The following is a 19227-nucleotide window of genomic DNA, read 5'->3' as shown; positions in this document are numbered from 1 at the left end:
ATCCGTCAAAGTCAGTTCCTGTTTTGGTCTACTTTGTTGCCCTCAGCCGGTCACTTGACAATCTATAGTTACGTGCGTGTACCTGATAAAATGCTAAAACGCAGACGTGTGTCACTGCTATTATTTACAGCAATAAATCTGTGTATCTACTTTTGAATCATCAATATATGTTAACAAGTTACAGAATGAAATAATATAATTCTATACATAATGTAGTTTTTTTAACCATTGTTTCATTCGTGTCACTCGCCATTTATTTAATTTAAATGTTTATTATAATAATAATAATAATTATTATTATTATCGCATCTTCATCAACGTGTTTTTTATGGGGGACCGGCCCACCTGCCAGAACTATAACTGTGTATCTACACGATTGGCTTATCAATTGGTGGCCGCCGCTGATTGGCTACCATCCTAGGAAGTGATGTGATTGGTTAAAGTAGTGACAACGGGTAGAGTCGGGCGTGCGATGATTGGTCGAGCTGTGAGAACCGGAAGAAGCCAAGCACTAGTAAGAGCTTAGTAGCCAGCTTCACTCAAACAGCCAGTGTTTGATCTTTATTAAACGTACACGTTTGGAATGGTGACGACGTAGTTAACAGACTACTATTTGGACGGAGGCGTGTCGCTCGTTTCTGCTTTACAACGATTTTATTTGAGTAATACAACGCCAAGTAGTTAGCCGGACGTCATTTCAGCCATAGTGAAGAACTCCGTTTAGCATCGTTAGCATCGATGACAGCTACGAGTGGCTGATATTAACATTCAACATTTGTTATCTATTACGACTTTCGCGCGTGGTTTAGTTTGTTGAAATAGCGTCACTTTGCCATCGTTGCTGAATGTGCGGGGACAGAAGAGACGGCGATAGCAGCTCTAGCTAGCGGCTAGCCATGGGGAGAGCCGTGTTTATTTGCACCTTTCTCCTCGTCGTCTTCGCCTGCGGGATCACAGCCGGTAAGTATGCAAAATCTGCTTGCTTGCTGGTTATGACTTGCTGCTAACCGTGCTTGCAGTGGAGCTCTGATTTTGCTCAAGCTATCAGTTGTGTTGGGATGTAGCATCGCTGTGGACTATCTTTAAATTGACATTTAAGTTGACTTGTTACTGTTTTGCAGACGAGGAGCCACACGGGAGTGACCCACCAGAGTTAAAGGTGCGTTTAAGTGTTACTTATTTTTATTTCACCGATTTTAAAGTCCCTGTAAAGTGGGGAGGGAAATCTGCTATGTATTTGACACACCACCGATAGGACTGTTAACACCCCTGGCAAATTTGAATAATGAAAAAATTCCCAAGTATATGAAAGAGGCTTTAACATCGTGACAAAAAAAACAACAACACTTTGTTTTCCAGAGCCAACAAGGCAGCTAGAGCTCAGCTCCAGTCCATACTATGGCTGTAATGTCCAAAAATAATAATAATAAAAAAAATCTGCCCTCTGGGTGACGTGCATGCACTCATGGTAGATAACGTGGCACTCTAAATCGGCCACAACAGCAGATTTTCTGAAGAGAGTGTATTTTTTGCACTGTTCTAACTTTACATGAAAATTTTGGATCTTACTATAACTCACTCCATTAACTATGGATGTCTAATTATTTGTCAAATAATGCCAATTCCCTTTCCTTGCCGTCTACAGCCTTACCACGATCCCGAATCAGAAGAGGACGACGACCATTTGAACTACAAAGTTGCAGCGTCCGTTTCCACCACCACCGACGCCGACCATGCTGCCGATCATGCGCCAGAAGAAAAGCAGCCGGGAGATGTTCTGCCGGGAGAAGAGAAGGAAGACCTGCCAGAACAACATGTAAAAGTGGAGAAACGGAAAGAAGGCAAGGGTTGAAAATTCACCGTCTGCACTTCAGCTAGCAACACTTAACTGTCACTTTTAAGAGGAATTAGGCTTGCAGTGATTTCCCACTTTTTCACGGTTTAACATTCCCACCCCTACTCTTATCGCATTTTTTAAGCAACTTTCTTAAAGAGAGCTTTTTATTGAATGCTGGGAGAACAGTAAAACACGTACACACTCATGCAGTTTTTTTTTTATAATGCTTTAAAAATGTGTTTAGCACATGGAAGGGGTAATATTAATCTGAACTAGCTGTTTGTAACTTTTGAATTGTACGCAAAAATAAGTACGTTGACTTTGCTGACTGGTAACAAGAGCAGCTGCCTTGCGACCTTGACACTCCCTTGAGAAGTGACAAGCGCTGCGCACCTGCGCCTTCCTGCTTTTATTAACTCGCCAAGCAAGTAAAATGTTTCGTTCGCTTGCATTCCACTTGCATTTTTCCACATATCAACTGTTGGAATGTTTTTTTTTTAATTTTATAAACAAGGATTAGAGAAAGACCGATATGTTTTTTTTCATGGCCGATTTAGTATTCAAGGGGAGGCCAATGATCGATATTTGGAGCCTATATTTACTTTCACCAAAAAGGAAAATATTGGCATCAAAATAAAAAAAATACAAATCCCAGCACTTTGTTGAAATGTCTTTAAGCATTTGTTTATTGAGCAACTTGTTAGCGTAGCAAAAAGGAGAAGTTTTTATTTTTTATCTTTGACAATAGACATCTTTGTTTTAAAATTCTAACAAAAAGTTGAGGGAACTGAATAAGTTAAATTAAAATTTAAACAAGTAAATGGCTCCCTATTGTTTTCTACAGTATTTGAAGTTTGAAAAAATATCTGAAATGAAAAATTTTCACTGCCATAAATTTATTTCAAAAAATTTTTTTTATTAAAAATTAGGGGCGACAGGCGATTACATTTTTTTATTTTAATTAATCGGATGACTTCACTAGTTAACTCACGATTTATCACAAATTTTATATTTGTTCTAAATTCTAGGTTTTCATACTCTTGTTAACAAAAGTGGGGGGAAAATGTTAAACTAATAGAAATAGTTAAAATGTTTTTTTTGACGTTTGTAGCCGTCAATGGCTGTGAATGGAGAGAAAAAAAAAAGATTATTAAAAATTCTGGGCGTCAGGCGATTTAAAGTTTTTAATCGCATGACTTAACTAGTTAACTCGCAATTAATCACAAATTTTATATCTGTTTTAAATGTACAATAACAAAAATTCTAGGTTTTCATACTTTTAACAAAAGCGGGAAAAAAAATAGAAATTGTTCAAATTAACTTTTGCCGTTTATAGCCGTCAATGGCAGTGAATGAGTTAATTTCAAAACAAAACCAGAATCAGCAAAAAAAAACAAACAACCACCTGCTTTCCCCCTATATGTAGAGGCGGCCATTTTGCCAAGGTGACCTCACAGTTCAGTTCGTCAGGGCAGTCATAGCTGAGCTTGCGAACGTCACATGATCAAACTCAGAAAACAGCTGAGCCGTGATTGGTTGTTACACAGAACATATTGTAATAACATTTTTGGGCTTAAATGTGATGTGATTTCGTTTTTTAATATTTTGATCAATTGCTTTTAATAAATCAACCCCAGTTCCCGTGGTGAACGGCGGCACGGCCGACGGCGAGCCCTGCGTTTTCCCCTTCATCTTCCAAGGCAACGCGTACTCGGACTGCACCGCCAACGGCCGGGGGGACGGACGACTGTGGTGCTCCACCACCTACAACTATGACAATGACAAGAAATGGGGATTCTGTGAGAGTAAGTCGCAACGTCGAACGCGTTGATACGTTTCTATACGTTTTTTTGCATTTTTGTTTGCCTTTTGAATTCCCCCTCAGCCGAGCAGCAGGCGCAGCTGCGACTGCAGGCGGAGGAGGCGGAAGACGAGTACCAGACCTTCCTGCACACGCTCAACAGCACCACCAGGAAGAGCCAGCGGAAAGCGTGAGTGCCCGTCTCCTTCGCTGTCATTCACTGCCATTGACGGCTATAGACGTCATAAATTCATTTGGACTATTTCTATTGGTTTAACATTTTTTTCCACTTTTGTTAACAAGAGTATGAAAACCTAGATTTTTTTTTTTTTTTTTTACATTTAGAACTGATATAAAATTTGAGATTAATTGTGAGTTAACTCATGAAGTCATGCAATTAATTACGATTAAAAAAAAAAAAGATTTTTTTTTCTTTTCTTTAAGAAAAAAGATTAGAAAAAATTTGTGGCGTCAGGTGATAATTTTTTTGGGATCGTAATTAATCGCATGACTTCACGAGTTAACTCACAATTAATGATATATCCGTTCTAATACAATAAATAAAAAAATCTAGGTTTTAATACTCTTGTTAACAAAAGTGGGGAAAAATGTTCAACTAATAGAAATAGTTCAAATGACTTTTTGACGTCTATAGCCGTCAATGGCAGTGAATGAGTTAACTGGAATAGCTTGCGCTTGACTTTTCTCGCTTGCTCGCGCTCGCGCAGGCTGTACGAGAAGCTGCTGAAGGTGGCGGAGGGGGGCCACCAGCGGTCCATGGAGAAGGTGGCGTACGCCATGTTGTTCGGAGACTACATGAGTCAGAACATCAGCCGGGCCAGGGACATGTTTGAGAAGCTCACCGCCGAGGGTTCCCCCAAAGCACAGACGGTACTCTTGGAACCTTTTCAGTCAGTTTGATTGATAGAATTGATGTCCAGGAATATGCTTTATCACATGATGAGCAGATTTGGTAACTGAAGTCAGTGCTTAAAATGGACACTGCCTGTTTATTTCCCCACAGGCTCTTGGATTTCTGTATGCTGCTGGACTTGGAGTTAACTCCAGTCAAGCGAAGGTGGGGAATGTCACTCTTGCTGTTATTTATTTATTTAACAGTCTTGAGTTTTCACATACAAAACAACGACTCAATATTTTTTATAGCACTACTATTATTATGGGAAAGGGGAAAAAAAGTTTTTTAAGATTCATGCTTCCATGTCACTTATCCTGTTCAGAGTTGTGTGATTTTTTTTTTCTCAATATTTTTTGGGGGCTGAGTTATTTCTTCATTAGAATGTATTTTTTTAAATTAATTAATGCAATTATTATTATTTATTTTTTTTATGTTTAAAACGTGTATTTTAGTTTTTGAAATGACCATTTTTATTTCCATAAAAAAAAAAAATATTTTTTTGTAATTTATTGGTATTAAAAAAAAAAAAATCTAATAGAGTATGTATAAAATAAATACAAGAATATACATAAATTAAATTATAGGAAATATTCTTATTAATATATCCCATATTTACTGGTACAATTTTATTTTTAAAATTGAATTTTGTTTTGTGTATTTTATTGCATATTATAATTTTAGCAGCGCATGTAGAAACATTTTAAAATATATATAATGTTTTATTTTTGTAAACTTGTAGTTTTTTTTTAACTACAAGTGTGCTATTTATACATTAGAATGCATTTTTATTATTTGATACATTTATTACAAATATTCCAGTTTTTGATATGATGATTGTGTTGTCATTTTATTTTCATGAAAAAATGTCATATTTTTATTGGTATTTTAAATATTTTTTTCACAAAAGAGTATGTATAAAATAAATTAAAAAATATATGATAAATAAATAAATAAATATTGCATGTTATAATTTAGCAGCGCAGGAAAAATATTATTTTCCTATTTTTATTATTTTTTTTAAACTACAAGTGTATTTGCAGTTGCGGAGTATTTGTTGATGTCTGTTCTGTGGTTGCAGGCGTTGGTGTACTACACCTTCGGTGCCTTGGGAGGAAACTTGATCGCTCACATGATTCTGGTGCGTTTTCCCAACCGTGAACGAAGCAACAGGTGCATGCAAATACTCCCCAAAATACTTCTGTTTTTGTGTTTGCCTTAATTATAGGGCTACAGATACTGGGGCGGCGTGGGCGTTCCCCAAAGCTGCGAGTCTGCGCTGACGCACTACAAGGTGGTGGCCAACCAGGGTGAGAACGTGCCGCCGCCGTGACCCGCTGGCGTGCCGCCGCCTTCAAGCGGACGTTGACGTCTTTCTCTCTCGGCGTCTCAGTGGCCAGCGACGTGTCGCTGACGGGTGGCTCGGCCGTGCAGAAGATCCGGCTGCTGGACGAGCTGGAGAACCCGGGCTCTACCAGCGGCATGCTGGAGGAGGACCTCATCCAGTACTACCAGTTCCTTGCCGAGAAAGGGGACGTGCAAGCGCAGGTATATATATAAAAAAAAAAGTTATTGATCACACTAATAGCATAATTTTGAGACCCTCACTCTTTTCACACTGGTCAGGTGGGACTTGGTCAACTTCACCTGCACGGAGGACGTGGCGTGGAACAGAATCACCAGGTAGCGCGTGTGCCCAAGACAGATTTTGAATCCACCGCTATGAATGATGAATGTTGTGACGCTTATTGACCACCAGAGGGCGTACGACTACTTCAACCAGGCGGCCAATGCAGGAAACACACACGCTATGGCTTTTCTGGGCAAGGTGAGCGTATTGCTGCCACCCACTGGACCGGTGTGGAACTGCTCCAGTCATTTGATCGCTGTGATGAGTTTGAAATGACGTCATCGCTTCTTCTGTTTGAAATTGTGTCCCTCAGATGTACAGTGAAGGCAGCGACTTCCTGCCTCAGAACAACGAGACTGCCCTGCAGTACTTCAAGAAGGCTTCAGACCTGGTCAGGCATACTTTAAAATACTTAATAACCAAATTAAGTTATTATTCTTTCATCATATATTGAGTTGATGCCCCCCCCCCCCCCCCCACCTGCCAGGGAAACCCCGTGGGTCAGAGTGGCCTAGGCATGGCGTACCTGTATGGACGAGGTGTCTCAGTGGTAAACCACATGACCATAATCACTGATAAAAGTCCGAGCAATCCGCTAAGATCCCAGACATGAGCCGCGCGTCCTTTTCAGAACTACGAGCTGGCGCTGAAGTACTTCCAGAAGGCAGCCGAGCAGGGCTGGGTGGACGGCCAGCTGCAGCTGGGCACCATGTACTACAGTCAGTCACCGGCCCCCGCTTATTTATTTATTTTGGAAATCTTGGCACCTGTCAAGAATCTTGAGCCCTTGCATGACTGTGCGCCGCAGACGGCATGGGCGTGAAGCGCGACTACAAGCAGGCGCTCAAGTTCTTCAACCTGGCCTCGCAGGCGGGACACATCCTGGCCTTCTACAACCTGGCGCAGATGCACGCCACCGGCACCGGCGTCATGCGTTCCTGTCACACCGCTGTCGAGGTCAGACACACGGAATGCGGGAATGTCACCAGGAAAAAAAAAGTCCCGTCGCACTTTTACGCTTTTTGGCAATAGAAAATGCAACAATTTAAGACCATTGAAGATAGACTACAAGTAAATATCACAAATAAAACTTGATGATTAATTGCCTGCGTTTGTCAATTCTAATTTGAATTCTAGCATCGTTCACTGTGATTTTAATAATAACAATAATAAATTAGATTTGTAATGCACTTTATATTTCAACAATCTCAAAGTGCTACAGAGTAAAAAAAAGCCTAGCAAAGGGCTTTTGCAAAAAGAAAAGTTTTACGAGCCGGTTTGAAAATGTCTATAGGCTGTGGAGCCCTCCGGTGTTTTTTTTTTTTTTTTTTTTTTCAGTTTACCGCCACTACAATGTGCATCAATAATGTATCCGTTCCATTGTAAAGCGTCATTGAGTGTCTGGAAAAGGCGCTCTATGAAACTGATTTTTTAAAATTATTATTATTATTATTATAATGTGCTTTAATTGGAATGAATTTATTTTTTATTTGATTTAATGTGCTTTCATTTTAAGCGGCATGGTGGCTGAGTGCGTCACATTTTTTTGCCTTTTGAATTCAGTTTTAATTAGATTTTTAAAATCTTTAATTGGAAATATAATTGTAATTTATCCTAATGTAAAAAACACACTTAAATTACGTTTCAATAGACTTACTTGCAGCGTTTCCCCAATATTTAAGGTTTCATGTAAAGATTTTTTTTTTTTTAATTACTCTGATCCTTCAAAAGGAAAATTATTTCTTTGTCTTCCAGCTAACAAACAAACTAGCTATAAAGAGAACCCTGTGAAAAGGGACCTTTACTGTTTTATTTATTTGTTTGTTGGTTTTGCAGCTATTCAAGAACATGTGCGAGCGCGGCCGCTGGTCCGAGCGTCTGCTGACGGCGTACGGCAGCTTCAAGGAAGGCGACAGCGACGCGGCGCTGGTGCAGTACCTGCTGCTGTCCGAGCAGGGCTACGAGGTGGCCCAGAGCAACGTGGCCTTCATTTTGGACCAGAGTAGGACTACAATTTGTCTTTTTTGACACCTTTTTGTAAAAGTGGTGTGATTTTTCAAATACCTATTGGAACAGTGTTCTGTTGTTGCTCCACTTCTGAGACTTGCATTCCCCCCTCCCCCCCACCAGAGGGCGCCAACATCTTCAACGAGAACGAGACATATCCTCGAGCTCTGCTTCACTGGACCAGAGCAGCCGCTCAAGGTGCCATCACACATCTCGTCCTGCATATTCCATCAGGCACAGTCGTCACATTGGAGCTCTCCCGGCAGGTTACACGGTGGCCAGGATCAAACTGGGCGACTACCACTTCTACGGCTTCGGCACCGATGTGGACTACGAGACGGCCATCATCCACTACAGGCTAGCTTCAGAGCAGCAGAACAGCGCCCAGGCCATGTTCAATCTGGGTTACATGCACGAGAAGGGACTGGGGATCAAACAGGTGCGTGGGCATCGTGTCTCATTGTCGACGTTGGCGACAAGAACATGAAATGATATTACTGGCCCTCGCGCAGGACGTCCACTTGGCCAAGCGCTTCTACGATATGGCAGCGGAAGCCAGTCCTGATGCCCAGGTGCCGGTCTTCCTGGCACTCTGCAAGCTGGGCCTGGTCTACAGCCTGCAGTACATGCAGGACCTCAATGTGAGTACTCATGCCTTACCTTTTTTTTTTTTTTTTACAAACCATATGTACATATACTCATCTGAGCATATGATTTTTGGGGGCTGCGAACAGCGCATTTTTTAATGCAAAAAATAAAAACAACTATTAGACCACTAATTAAAAAAATATAAATAATTCTTAAGTATTGGTGGGGAAAAAAAAGAGGAAAAATACCAAATACAGGGTCTCAGAAAAATAATTTAGATCAGGAAAAATGTAACCAAAAAATATGAAAATGTTTGGGGGGAAAAATACAAAATATTATGAGAAAAAATGACAGTAAAATACATAAAATGGGATAAATAAAGATGAAACAAACACTGAAACGTACACATATATTAGGGGAAAAAAGAAAAATATTGTGGGGGAAAAATACAAAAATACGACTCCAGCCGTAGGAAAAAAGCGGGAAAATGCAGCCCACTCCAAGATAGTCACTCTATATGGCTAAGTCTCTACCAAAGCACTTTAATTGCTGCTTTTGAAATAAACAGCGCCCCCTGGCTTCTCAGTCTGGCCCTGCATGTTACAATGACAATAAAGATTGTATCTATCTAAAAACAATATCAACCAACAGCTAGCTATCTTAACACACATTCGCGGACACCCACGTCACTCACCAGGCCATGCCCCGCCTATTAAAGCAAAACACACTCAAAAGTCACAAAGTTAATGAACGTGACAATTTGCCACTCTTAATAAAATTAAAAAAAATAATACCTGCACCTCACATGTGCAATATTGTTAACAATGCAGCGTCACTTTTGATCACAGTCCTTGTAATCATGTCTTTATGGTCAGCTGGGGGAGCTGGTTTCTCAGGTGGACCTGGACCAGCTCCTGGGCCCCGAGTGGGACCTCTACCTCATGACGGTCATCGCCCTGCTGCTGGGCACCGTCATCGCCTACCGCCAACGCCAGCACCAGATCATGCTGCCCCCTCGGCCCCCCGCGCCCCCGCCCCCACCCCCGCCGACTCCGCCCCCACCCACCGCCGAAACACCGCAGGAGCAACCGCAAGCCCAAGGCGAGGAAGAGGAGCGGCAATGAGAACGGCAGGAGACTGGCGAACACTCTCCGGAGTAGCTCGTGCTTGCCGCGGACGCACTCGGGCTTTCTCCCAAAGACACAAAATGGCCGCCGGTGTGTGCAGTTTCTTGAGAGGAAGACACAGATGCGGGACTCCTTGGGACTCGGGAGTGAAAGACGCGCTGGATTTCAAACGATCAAAGAAAATAACGCTCATCTATTTTCAAATTCATCTGAAAGAAAGGTTTTTGTGCATGTTTTATTTGATTGCAGACACTTTTCTTTTTCTTTCAATAGACATTATTAGTTCCAGAAAGCGTGTAGTGTCCAACAATTTTTTATTTATGCAACAGCTGGACTGGGATTTTCCAGGCTTTTTTTTTCTCCCTCATTATTTAATTTGAATCGTTCTCATTATTAGTTTTTCGTAACCTGCAATACGACAATAACGGTGAGGAAACTTAGTATTCCACCAAAACTGAAGTGTTTTTTTTCTTTCCACATGCATGACATCATCACCATAAAAAATGAAATGAAATTAATGAAAAAATCTAATGAAACACTGGTCATTTTTAATGTCTTAAGTTTATAGACGTTAATAATTAATAAAATGTAGGTGAGTATGAAAGGATAATGGTCGATGGATTGTTATTTTTAGTCATGCATTTGAAAGTTTCTTTGAAATCACACTTTAAGGTCCTGGAAGGGGATAAAATGAAAATTGTCTTTTATTAAAGTATGGAACTTTTTTCCCCCAAAATAACTTTACAATAAGCTTTTTATTTGACCATTTACGACTGAAATGCCTTCTAGTTAGTAGATTGACACCTTGGCTGTTCATAATGTGTACTCCTGCAAGCCTCAGGCCAATAGTTTTCAAGACTGGAATCGGGTTCGAATTTCCCGCGCCCCGTCTGCGGATGTGACGTGTAATGTGCATGGTGTCTATGTGAAGAGCGGTATGTGCAGTTTCATTTTTCGTCAGCAGGTGGCAGTAGCGATTCTGTGCAATGAGTTAAAAAAAACTAATTTGATAAATTTAGGACAGGGTTATTTTTTTTTTTCAAGAATTCTGATTAACTTTCATCTAACATGCAACATTCACCTTTCAAGATACTCAAATAATCTATAAAACTTTTTTTTTTAACGAATAAATATTAACCAAAATTCAAATCATTCAATTTCCAGTATTTTTTATTTCAGCATTTATTTGCAAAAAATCCCATTCATTTAAATAAAGTGGGCAAAAAGGTGGTGTGGAAAGCATCGCTCCCTATTGGATGATACCAGCTGTCAGTCATTCCTCGTAGGCGGGGCCCTGCCGCTAAAGTGCTGAAAGTGCTAAAGTGACTCGCTGCAGGGGTGCCCCACTGATTGACTTTGCCCCGTTGCACATCACCACTACTACTATGGGGTGGCTTTGTGTTGCCGTGGCAACGTGTGTGCTGGTGTCGCGCTGTGTCAAAGGTAAAGTGCTGGAAACCCCCGTGTGTTGTTGTTTGTATTTTTTTACTCATCAGCACACAGCATTTTATTTACCGGTTAGTGAATAACCTTTTAATTTCTAAGGTGACAACTGGTGGTGGAAGTATGAAGAGGGAATACGGCATTACAGCAAAGAGGCACTCAATAAGGTACTGTTTAGTAAAATATATATATATATATATATATATATATATATATGGTGAATTTGCTACAACTAAATCACCTTTTAACTTTCTGCTCTTAATTTTCATGACTAATCCGTTTCAGGAAGTCTGACTAGAATGGACTCACAAAAACTAAAGCAGTATTTCCCATTGGAACAAATGTAAATCCAATTAATCTGTTCTAGACAGCCTAACAAAAATACTATAGCTTTTGGTGAGAGTAAAATCTGGATGGCTAATGAAGTGGATAAATGAACACTTAACATCACTTTTTGGAAGACTTTTGAGGACAGTCATTTTCGTAAGAGTTTCATGTTCCAGGGATATTTTGTAAAAATTACTCTCATAAGTTGGCGAAACAAAATCATATTAGTATTGATGGATCCATAAACGATGTTCCTTCTGGCAATCTTCCTATGTTGTTTTGATACATACAAAGAATGACTTTACTGTTGCCAAGTTCGGTTTGTAAATTACAATATAAAAATATTTTTAAAAGTTGGGGAAACATCATGGTAACATCCTGTCAAAAGTCAGGCCTTCAAAATAAAAGCATAACATTACAATGAACAATTCACCGCACTTTTTTTTTTTTTTAACCATACGGTAGCTTATTTAGCAGAAAGTATGATAAAACTTAAAAATTGCCGAGCAGACCGGGGGAGTCACTCCTGGCGCGACTCGACAACACAAGCAGCATTGACAATCCATTCATAGGTAAGTCCGTGCGTGCTGTCGAGTCGCGCCGGGAGTGACGTCATGCAGCCGACATATTCGGCCTTTGGAGGACCCAGCCTTGTGAATTTGGACACAAGCGTTGCCTTGAGTTGGTCACACTGACCAATGAATGAACACTTTTGTATTTAGGACTTGAACTGAACTATGTCTGCTATTACTATATGTTTTATGAAGTACAATATAATACTGATAAAAATAAAACAAAAAAACAAATGTTATATCCATTAATTTCAATGGGGGATAGAAACCAGCGACGCTTGTGAGGACAAGCGGTTAAGAAAATTGGATGGAAGATGATTGTAACGTAAGGTGACTTTAGCTCCAAATTTGGTCGACGTGACCAACTTTGGCCTTTAGGGGGAGCTAGATAACATCAACCACATGGAGTCGTACCTCATATATTAAAGACCTGGATGAGGGCTCGAAGAATCTTCAAATATTCTCGTTACGTCACGCACACAATGACGCACAAACAACTACCACGTCTCTTCAGGAGTTTCCAGAGAAAACTCGCCCAGTCGGCTTCAAGCATCCAGCCTTCCAGTGTCCTGATATGAGCCCCTCACCTTCAGCCCCTTCCTCAGGTGGCTTACAGACTCGCACGCACGCATGCACGCACGCACTCCGTCATCATCTTCATCTTTCCTCCTAGTGGAGCTGGTGAAAGCAGGCGATATCAAAGTGGTGGCCGCCTTGGGTGATTCTCTCACAGTAGGTGCTGCTTTTGACCACTGGACGTTTCATTAGGTACACCCGCATGTTTCGTGTGCGTGTTTTTTTTGTTTGTTTGTTTTTCGTGCAGACGGCCATCGGAGCCAACGCCACCACCGTCCTGGGCATTCCTATCGAGTTCCGCCATGTGTCCTGGAGGTAAGAAACTTATAACCTCAAATATTTGAAGGGTCTAATGATTGATGAAATTAATGTCGTCTTCAAGCATCGGCGGTTATGGTTCATACGAGGACGTCATTACGTTGCCGAGTAAGTTTATCTTTTTCAAATCCCGGTTTATGTCTTTCATTTTCGTCAACACTGACGTCATGCGTGTGTTTGTCAGACATCCTGAAACTTTTCAATCCCGACCTGCTGGGCGCCGCCCGAGGAAAAACGCTTCACGGCATGGAGGCCCACCTGGGCCAAACGGGCCTCAACCTGGCCGTGACGGGTCACAACACCTTGTACGAACTGTCCTTCATTTCTGTTTCCATGGCAACTCACTTCTGAATTTACAGCTAATATTTCACCCGCTTTTTTTTTTTTTTTGCCAGCAACCTTCCTGGCCAGACGAGACATTTGATTGACACCCTAAGAGCTTTTGAGGTACTGAAACAGTGTTGTGGTCAAAAGTATTAGGACAGCATGAGGCCCAAGACGCTTGTTTGTCTCTCGCCAGGGTTTGAACTTTGAGAAGGACTGGAAGCTTCTGACCATTCTCATAGGCATGAACGACATCTGCGACTATTGCAAAGACAAGGTGCGTCTTTCGTCTTATTCGTGTTACCCATAATCAGAGGTGGCAAATCCAGGTCCAGAAAGTAAAAATATTGCCGCAGTTTGGCTTTAGCCCCAGCTAGCTCCCTAGCTAGCTCCCATGGTGCTTGTTTACCTTTTAGCTAGCTCCCTAGCTAGCTCCCATGGTGCTTGTTTACCTTTTAGCTAGCTCCCTAGCTAGCTCCCATGGTGCTTGTTTATCTTTTAAGGAGCTAGCTAGCTAGCATCAGGGGCTAAAGCCAAACTGTGGAATGTTTTTACTTTCTGGACCTGGATTTATCACCTCTGTCCATAATGAAGAGTGATTATGTATGTTTGATTGAGTCTAAGGAAGTCTTTGTTTTCCTCACAGGCTCTCTTCTCTGCCGAGAACTTCATTCACTACATGACCGTCTCCTTGGAAATGCTCATGAACGAGGTCAATGAAAGACGAATGGCTTTGTTTTTGTTGGCTACTAGGATGGTCGTTTATATCGATAATATGCCGTTGACATCAAATTTGACCTTCATTATTTTGTGGCCACTGTTGGCCGATTGAAGGTCATGCGAATTAAAATTCCTTGTTTACCAGATTGACTCATACAAACCGCTTTCAGGTTCCTCGCATGATCGTTAACGTGGTGCAGATCCTTCCCATGCAGACGCTGAGGGAGGTTCACAAGCCCACGCCGGGCTGCCTGCTCCAGCGGTGAGTGTCATCAACAAACGGATTTTTTGATTGTTTGTATCGCGGCTGAGCAAGTTCGTACAATTTGACATCTGACTTGCTTGCAATTTTGCGTGGAATTGATTTACTTTTAATTTAGGACTTGAATAAAACTTGAAAGTCAAGATTTATTCCCGCCTCTGATGTAGTCTAACATGAATTCAAATCTACTTCAGCTCCTTCTGCTCGTGTCTGATTGAACCAGTGGGTCGTTCTGCGGAGCTACGTGAGCTGGTGGAAATCAATCTGGAGTTTCAGGTACAACTACGACACGTCTTTTACTGGTCGTTATGTTAATTGTAATAATCTACAATCATTTTTGTTGTGTTGAAATTGCTTTCAAAATGAGCCTAATAAGTCCGCTTCAAACCAAGATGGCAGGCCATTTTTGTGCGCCTCCTCATGATAGACACGTCGACCAAATTTTATGTTGCTAAGTAAAACTAGCTTCAGGGGCAGAATTTTTAAATTAAATAAAAATATTTCAGGAGGATTAGTGGACCTAACAATGGCTCTTAAATGGCTGCTTCAAACCAAAATGGCTGCCGCCTTGTGTCTTTCCACCCATGGGTACTTGAGACTTTTTTGTGCGTCTCCTCATGATAGACTTGTCAACCAAATTTTATGTTGTTAAGTAAAACTAGCTTCAGGGGCTGAATTTTGAAACAAAATATAGCAATGGCCCTAAAATGGCTGCTTCAAACCAAAATGGCTGACTTCCTGTGTCTTCCCAGTCGTGGGTTCTTGAGACTTTTTTGTGCGTCTCCTCATGATAGACACGTCGACCAAATTTTATGTTGCTAAGTAAAACTAGCTTCAGGGGCAGAATTTTTAAATTAAATAAAAATATTTCAGGAGGATTAGTGGACCTAACAATGGCTCTTAAATGGCTGCTTCAAACCAAAATGGCTGCCGCCTTGTGTCTTTCCACCCATGGGTACTTGAGACTTTTTTGTGCGTCTCCTCATGATAGACTTGTCGACCAAATTTTATGTTGTTAAGTAAAACTAGCTTCAGGGGCTGAATTTTGAAACAAAATATAGCAATGGCCCTAAAATGGCTGCTTCAAACCAAAATGGCTGACTTCCTGTGGGTTCTTGAGACTTTTTTTCCTCATGATAGACATGTCAACCACATTTTATGTTGCTTAGTAAAACTTGCTTTGGAGGCTGAATAAAATTAAAAAAAATCTGTGGGTACGATTGACCGGGAAATGGCCAAAAAGACCGTCAACTAAAATGGCTGCCTTCCTGTTCCTTGCCTGTCATGTGTCCTTGAGACTTTATTTTGAACATGCCTACCAAATTTCATGTTGCGAAGTGAACCCAACAACAATTTCTTCCTTGACTTCCTTCCACAGAGAAGATTGGAGTCGCTGCTGCTTGCCGATCGCTTCTTCAGGGACGACTTTGCGGTGGTCCTGCAGCCGTTTTTAAAACAAGCCGACCCTCCTCGCCTTCCCGTAATCCACCGCAACAGCGCCGTGACATCATCGCGACGACAACACCTTTCCTCTCTTCTCATTGGCTGTCGTTTCTCCGAGCAGAACGGCAAGATCGACATGAGTTTCTTCACCCATGACTGCTTCCACTTCACCATCAAAGGCCACGAGGAGCTGGCCAAGGGCCTGTGGAACAACATGGTCGACCACACCAACGCTATTCTTTTGACTTACTATTCCATTATTTATTTATTTTTTTTGTAAAGCATCACTCCATGCTTCTGTGTGCACAGTTTCAGCCCGAGGGAGGAAAGACGGTGGTGAGCAGTTTTTCAGACCCCATCACTCTGGTGTGTCCACCCACGGTAAGGCGTGGTGCGTTCACGCTAGCTCGGATATAACAGCGTTACCTCGTTTGAATGACTTTTGTCTGTTTGTGGCGTCACAGGATCATCCGTACATCTTCACCCGACCCCCCTCGGCCAAGTCCGGTCAATGTCCCGGACCCCGGGCGCCGCCGATGGAGGTCATCTACTTCCTGCTGGCTGTTCTCGTGGCGTTCGGGCGTCGTGGTTTTTTGTAAGACTCTTCCCAAACAGGTGATGACAACTTCATTGAAAGTAAGTCTTTTCACATTCTGACGGAAGGACAATAATAAGCTTCATTGTATCAATTTGAAGGACAAGGACCTTTTTTTTTTTCAAATTGCTGTACATGTTTTTAAAATGTTTTTGTTTTGTAAAGAGTCTTTGAAACCAAATATAGTGTATTTATAAACCTTTGTAGGAACAATAAAAAACACACAAGCAAACCCTCCATGACTGTTGATGGAACAACAATAACAAGAAATAGGAATGTTTGATACCATTTTTTTTTTCAGACCGATACCAGTATGAGTATTCCCTAATACTCAAGATTATTATTATTTTTTTGAATTTAATTTAACACAATGGCAAAACATGGTGAAGAACTTTCTTTCAGACACAGATGCTGGCAAACTGTTGCAGTATAGCGCCAACTACTGCAGAGGAGGACTTACTGATGTCATTTAAATTTTTATTTATTAGAAATATATATATATATATAATATATAATATATATATATATAATCCTATACATATGTTATATTGTATCTCAAGGCATCACTATATATTGGAATAATTGTATATACAGTAAATAATGCATAAATAAAAGCCAAAGAAGAAATGATCTTCCTTGTCAGCCCCGCCCCCTCCTCTTGGGTCTAGCCAATCAGACACCAGCCTGCCCTTCCTTGCCTTTCCCCAAACGGACTGTTATTTATTTATTTAATTTATTCTCATTTCTCATCCTGCCGTGCTACTTTTGCGTCGTCTTCTTCTGCCACGTGACGTGAAAGTGAATTATTGATGATCTCCGGCTCGCCTTGAGCTTCGTTTTTTTTTTTTTTTTTTTTTCTTTCTTGCACTTTTCATGACACTCCCACCACAACGGAATGTAACCGCTTGTCTTGTCACGTCCCTCTAAATTAAATACGTTGGCGGCGTTGAACAGTCTGAATCCCATTCAAGGTGTTTCATATTTGATTTTGTTTTCCGTTCCTGACTTGCTGCTTCCCAGCGCGTCCTCCTGTCACGTTGCCGCTTTGAAAAATGCAAAAGTTTGTGAGTTTCCCACAAACTTGTCATCGCATACTTCTCCGACCTGCTTTTCAAATGCACTGAAAAGAGAAAAGTACGCCACAAAAATTCCATATGTGCCCAGCAATCCTTGTGCATTGAAAGGTTCAAACCCGCAATCAGTGATAATTCGCGATAAGTGATCATATCAAATTATTTCTTTGATAGAATTGAGAAACTTATTAAAACACGCTTTTTAAGCAAATTATAATCATATTTGAACAAAAAAAATATTGTAGTGTCTGTCTATTTACACGTCTGTGCCTTTTAAGAGGCGGGGCCGCTGGGGCAGCATGTGAGTGTCCGTGTGTGAGCTGTAGCTGACAGCAGCTTCGGCGTGAGTGTGCTCAGTTTTTGTGTGTGTGTTTTACTGCTTTCAATAAACGTCTGAAAGTGTATCAGCGGCTGTGGCTCTCCTTTCCCACACGCAAGGGCATCACAATAAGTAGTGAAAACCCAGAAAAAAAGATTGCTCGTCCCAATTAGTTTGATGCAAATGACATTAGGTCAATGAAAAAAAAAAAGCATTTCAGAATGCCATTAAAATACGAATGCATTAAGTACATTTTAAATAAACCATTAATTGAGAAAAAAACTGTTCTATGTAATAATTAGAAATGCTGTTCAAGAATGAAAAAAGTCATGAAATGTGTACATTGGTCCTGAATAAATGATTATTTAATTTAATAACTAATAAAAAAAAATTGTTCAAAATGTATTTACTTTTTAAATTGCTTTTACTGTATATTTATTTAATTAGGGAGCCCTCCACTAAAGAGCTTCTAAGCTGGTCTCGGGTTCATTATTTGCTGGTTAATAGATTTTTATTGTAAATGTAATATTTATCATGGTATATATGATATGCGTCACCCTACATACCTGGTGCACCTGCAACCACATTGTCTCGCTCTTTGTTCCTGCTGGCTTACATAAAGGTCTTATTATGAGCTTCAAAAAAAAAACATTATTCATGCGTAAACAAAAGGACTCGGCTGCCCCGCGCAGGGCAAACATGGACGAGGCCGCCGCTTATTGTCCTCCGGGAAGAAAAAACAAAAAAGCTCAACAAGGGACGCTCGGGTCCGCTGTTGACGTTTGAAGCTAAGCAAACAGCTCTCTTTTTAATGTCAGTAACTACTCAGGCCTGATGCTTACTGGACACTTGGACGCAACAATGGAGCCAAAATGGCCGCCGCGTAAACAAATGTGCATTCTGTGATTCATTAGCGCTTTTTTGTGTGTGTGTGTGTGTGTGTGTGTGTGTGTGTGTGTTGTAACCAAGTGCTGATTATTCATCACTTTCAATCTGATTCATGTAATTTTATTCAAGTAGTCATCACAGTGTGGACAGGGGGAGAAAGTACGTAATAATAATAATAATAATGAACAGCTACAAAAACTAATATTTTTCATGTAGCAATTTTCCCTCCAATTTAGTAGAAAACTAAACCAAGTTGTGTGTGTGTGTCTGGGCGTCAACTGTAACCTACAGCAGCTCCTTGAGGCACTCCTATAAGTCAAGATATCACTTTTCTTTGCCAATAAAGCTATACTTTTTTCAATGACAGATAATTGTAATTATTTAGAATGTCAGCCCTAGATAGTTTGTTTAAATTGCCTTATACTATGATGAATAATCTGTTTATTAAAATTGTAGAAATATGT

The 19227-nt window shown here is 40.7% G+C and overlaps 2 protein-coding genes across 2 annotated transcripts; both read left to right on the top strand.

The window, feature by feature from the left end:
* Window positions 1-475: 475 nt before the first annotated feature.
* sel1l (SEL1L adaptor subunit of SYVN1 ubiquitin ligase) lies at window positions 476-10642 on the top strand. Its single transcript, XM_077552937.1, has 21 exons — window positions 476-960; window positions 1122-1159; window positions 1646-1841; window positions 3475-3642; window positions 3723-3828; window positions 4367-4529; window positions 4663-4716; window positions 5633-5692; window positions 5780-5861; window positions 5945-6099; window positions 6178-6234; window positions 6311-6379; window positions 6495-6572; window positions 6669-6731; window positions 6813-6900; window positions 6990-7138; window positions 8018-8183; window positions 8312-8386; window positions 8455-8627; window positions 8701-8829; window positions 9652-10642. Exons 1-21 carry the CDS (start codon window positions 897-899, stop codon window positions 9898-9900), a joined length of 2382 nt encoding a protein of 793 aa, XP_077409063.1. The 5' UTR covers window positions 476-896; the 3' UTR covers window positions 9901-10642.
* Window positions 10643-11251: 609 nt separating this feature from the next.
* Window positions 11252-17960, top strand: LOC144039518 (phospholipase B1, membrane-associated). The gene is made up of 16 exons (XM_077552938.1): window positions 11252-11346; window positions 11449-11513; window positions 12760-12850; window positions 12919-12977; window positions 13069-13136; window positions 13204-13247; window positions 13324-13444; window positions 13535-13586; window positions 13660-13740; window positions 14110-14175; window positions 14354-14445; window positions 14640-14721; window positions 15824-15925; window positions 16010-16105; window positions 16198-16269; window positions 16353-17960. The coding sequence occupies exons 1-16, from the start codon at window positions 11289-11291 to the stop codon at window positions 16485-16487; spliced, it is 1284 nt and encodes a 427-aa protein (XP_077409064.1). The 5' UTR covers window positions 11252-11288; the 3' UTR covers window positions 16488-17960.
* Window positions 17961-19227: the final 1267 nt, after the last annotated feature.

This window comes from Vanacampus margaritifer, chromosome 19, assembly GCF_051991255.1.
Source record: "Vanacampus margaritifer isolate UIUO_Vmar chromosome 19, RoL_Vmar_1.0, whole genome shotgun sequence".
NCBI classification, from domain to species: Eukaryota; Metazoa; Chordata; class Actinopteri; order Syngnathiformes; family Syngnathidae; genus Vanacampus; species Vanacampus margaritifer.
This window is presented reverse-complemented; position numbering and strand designations above follow the sequence as displayed.

What these genes read in the sequence shown, in the direction of transcription:
- sel1l (XM_077552937.1), top strand. Translation starts at nt 897, where the DNA reads ATGGGGAGAGCCGTGTTTATTTGCACCTTTCTCCTCGTCGTCTTCGCC. An exon ending in CTATGGCTTTTCTGGGCAAG is followed by an intron (nt 6,380 to 6,494) that starts GTGAGCGTATTG and finishes TGTGTCCCTCAG; the next exon opens with ATGTACAGTGAAGGCAGCGA. An exon ending in GGCCTTCATTTTGGACCAGA is followed by an intron (nt 8,184 to 8,311) that starts GTAGGACTACAA and finishes CCCCCCCACCAG; the next exon opens with AGGGCGCCAACATCTTCAAC.
- LOC144039518 (XM_077552938.1), top strand. Translation starts at nt 11,289, where the DNA reads ATGGGGTGGCTTTGTGTTGCCGTGGCAACGTGTGTGCTGGTGTCGCGC. An exon ending in CCTTGGGTGATTCTCTCACA is followed by an intron (nt 12,978 to 13,068) that starts GTAGGTGCTGCT and finishes TTTTTCGTGCAG; the next exon opens with ACGGCCATCGGAGCCAACGC. An exon ending in GTGACGGGTCACAACACCTT is followed by an intron (nt 13,445 to 13,534) that starts GTACGAACTGTC and finishes TTTTTTTGCCAG; the next exon opens with CAACCTTCCTGGCCAGACGA.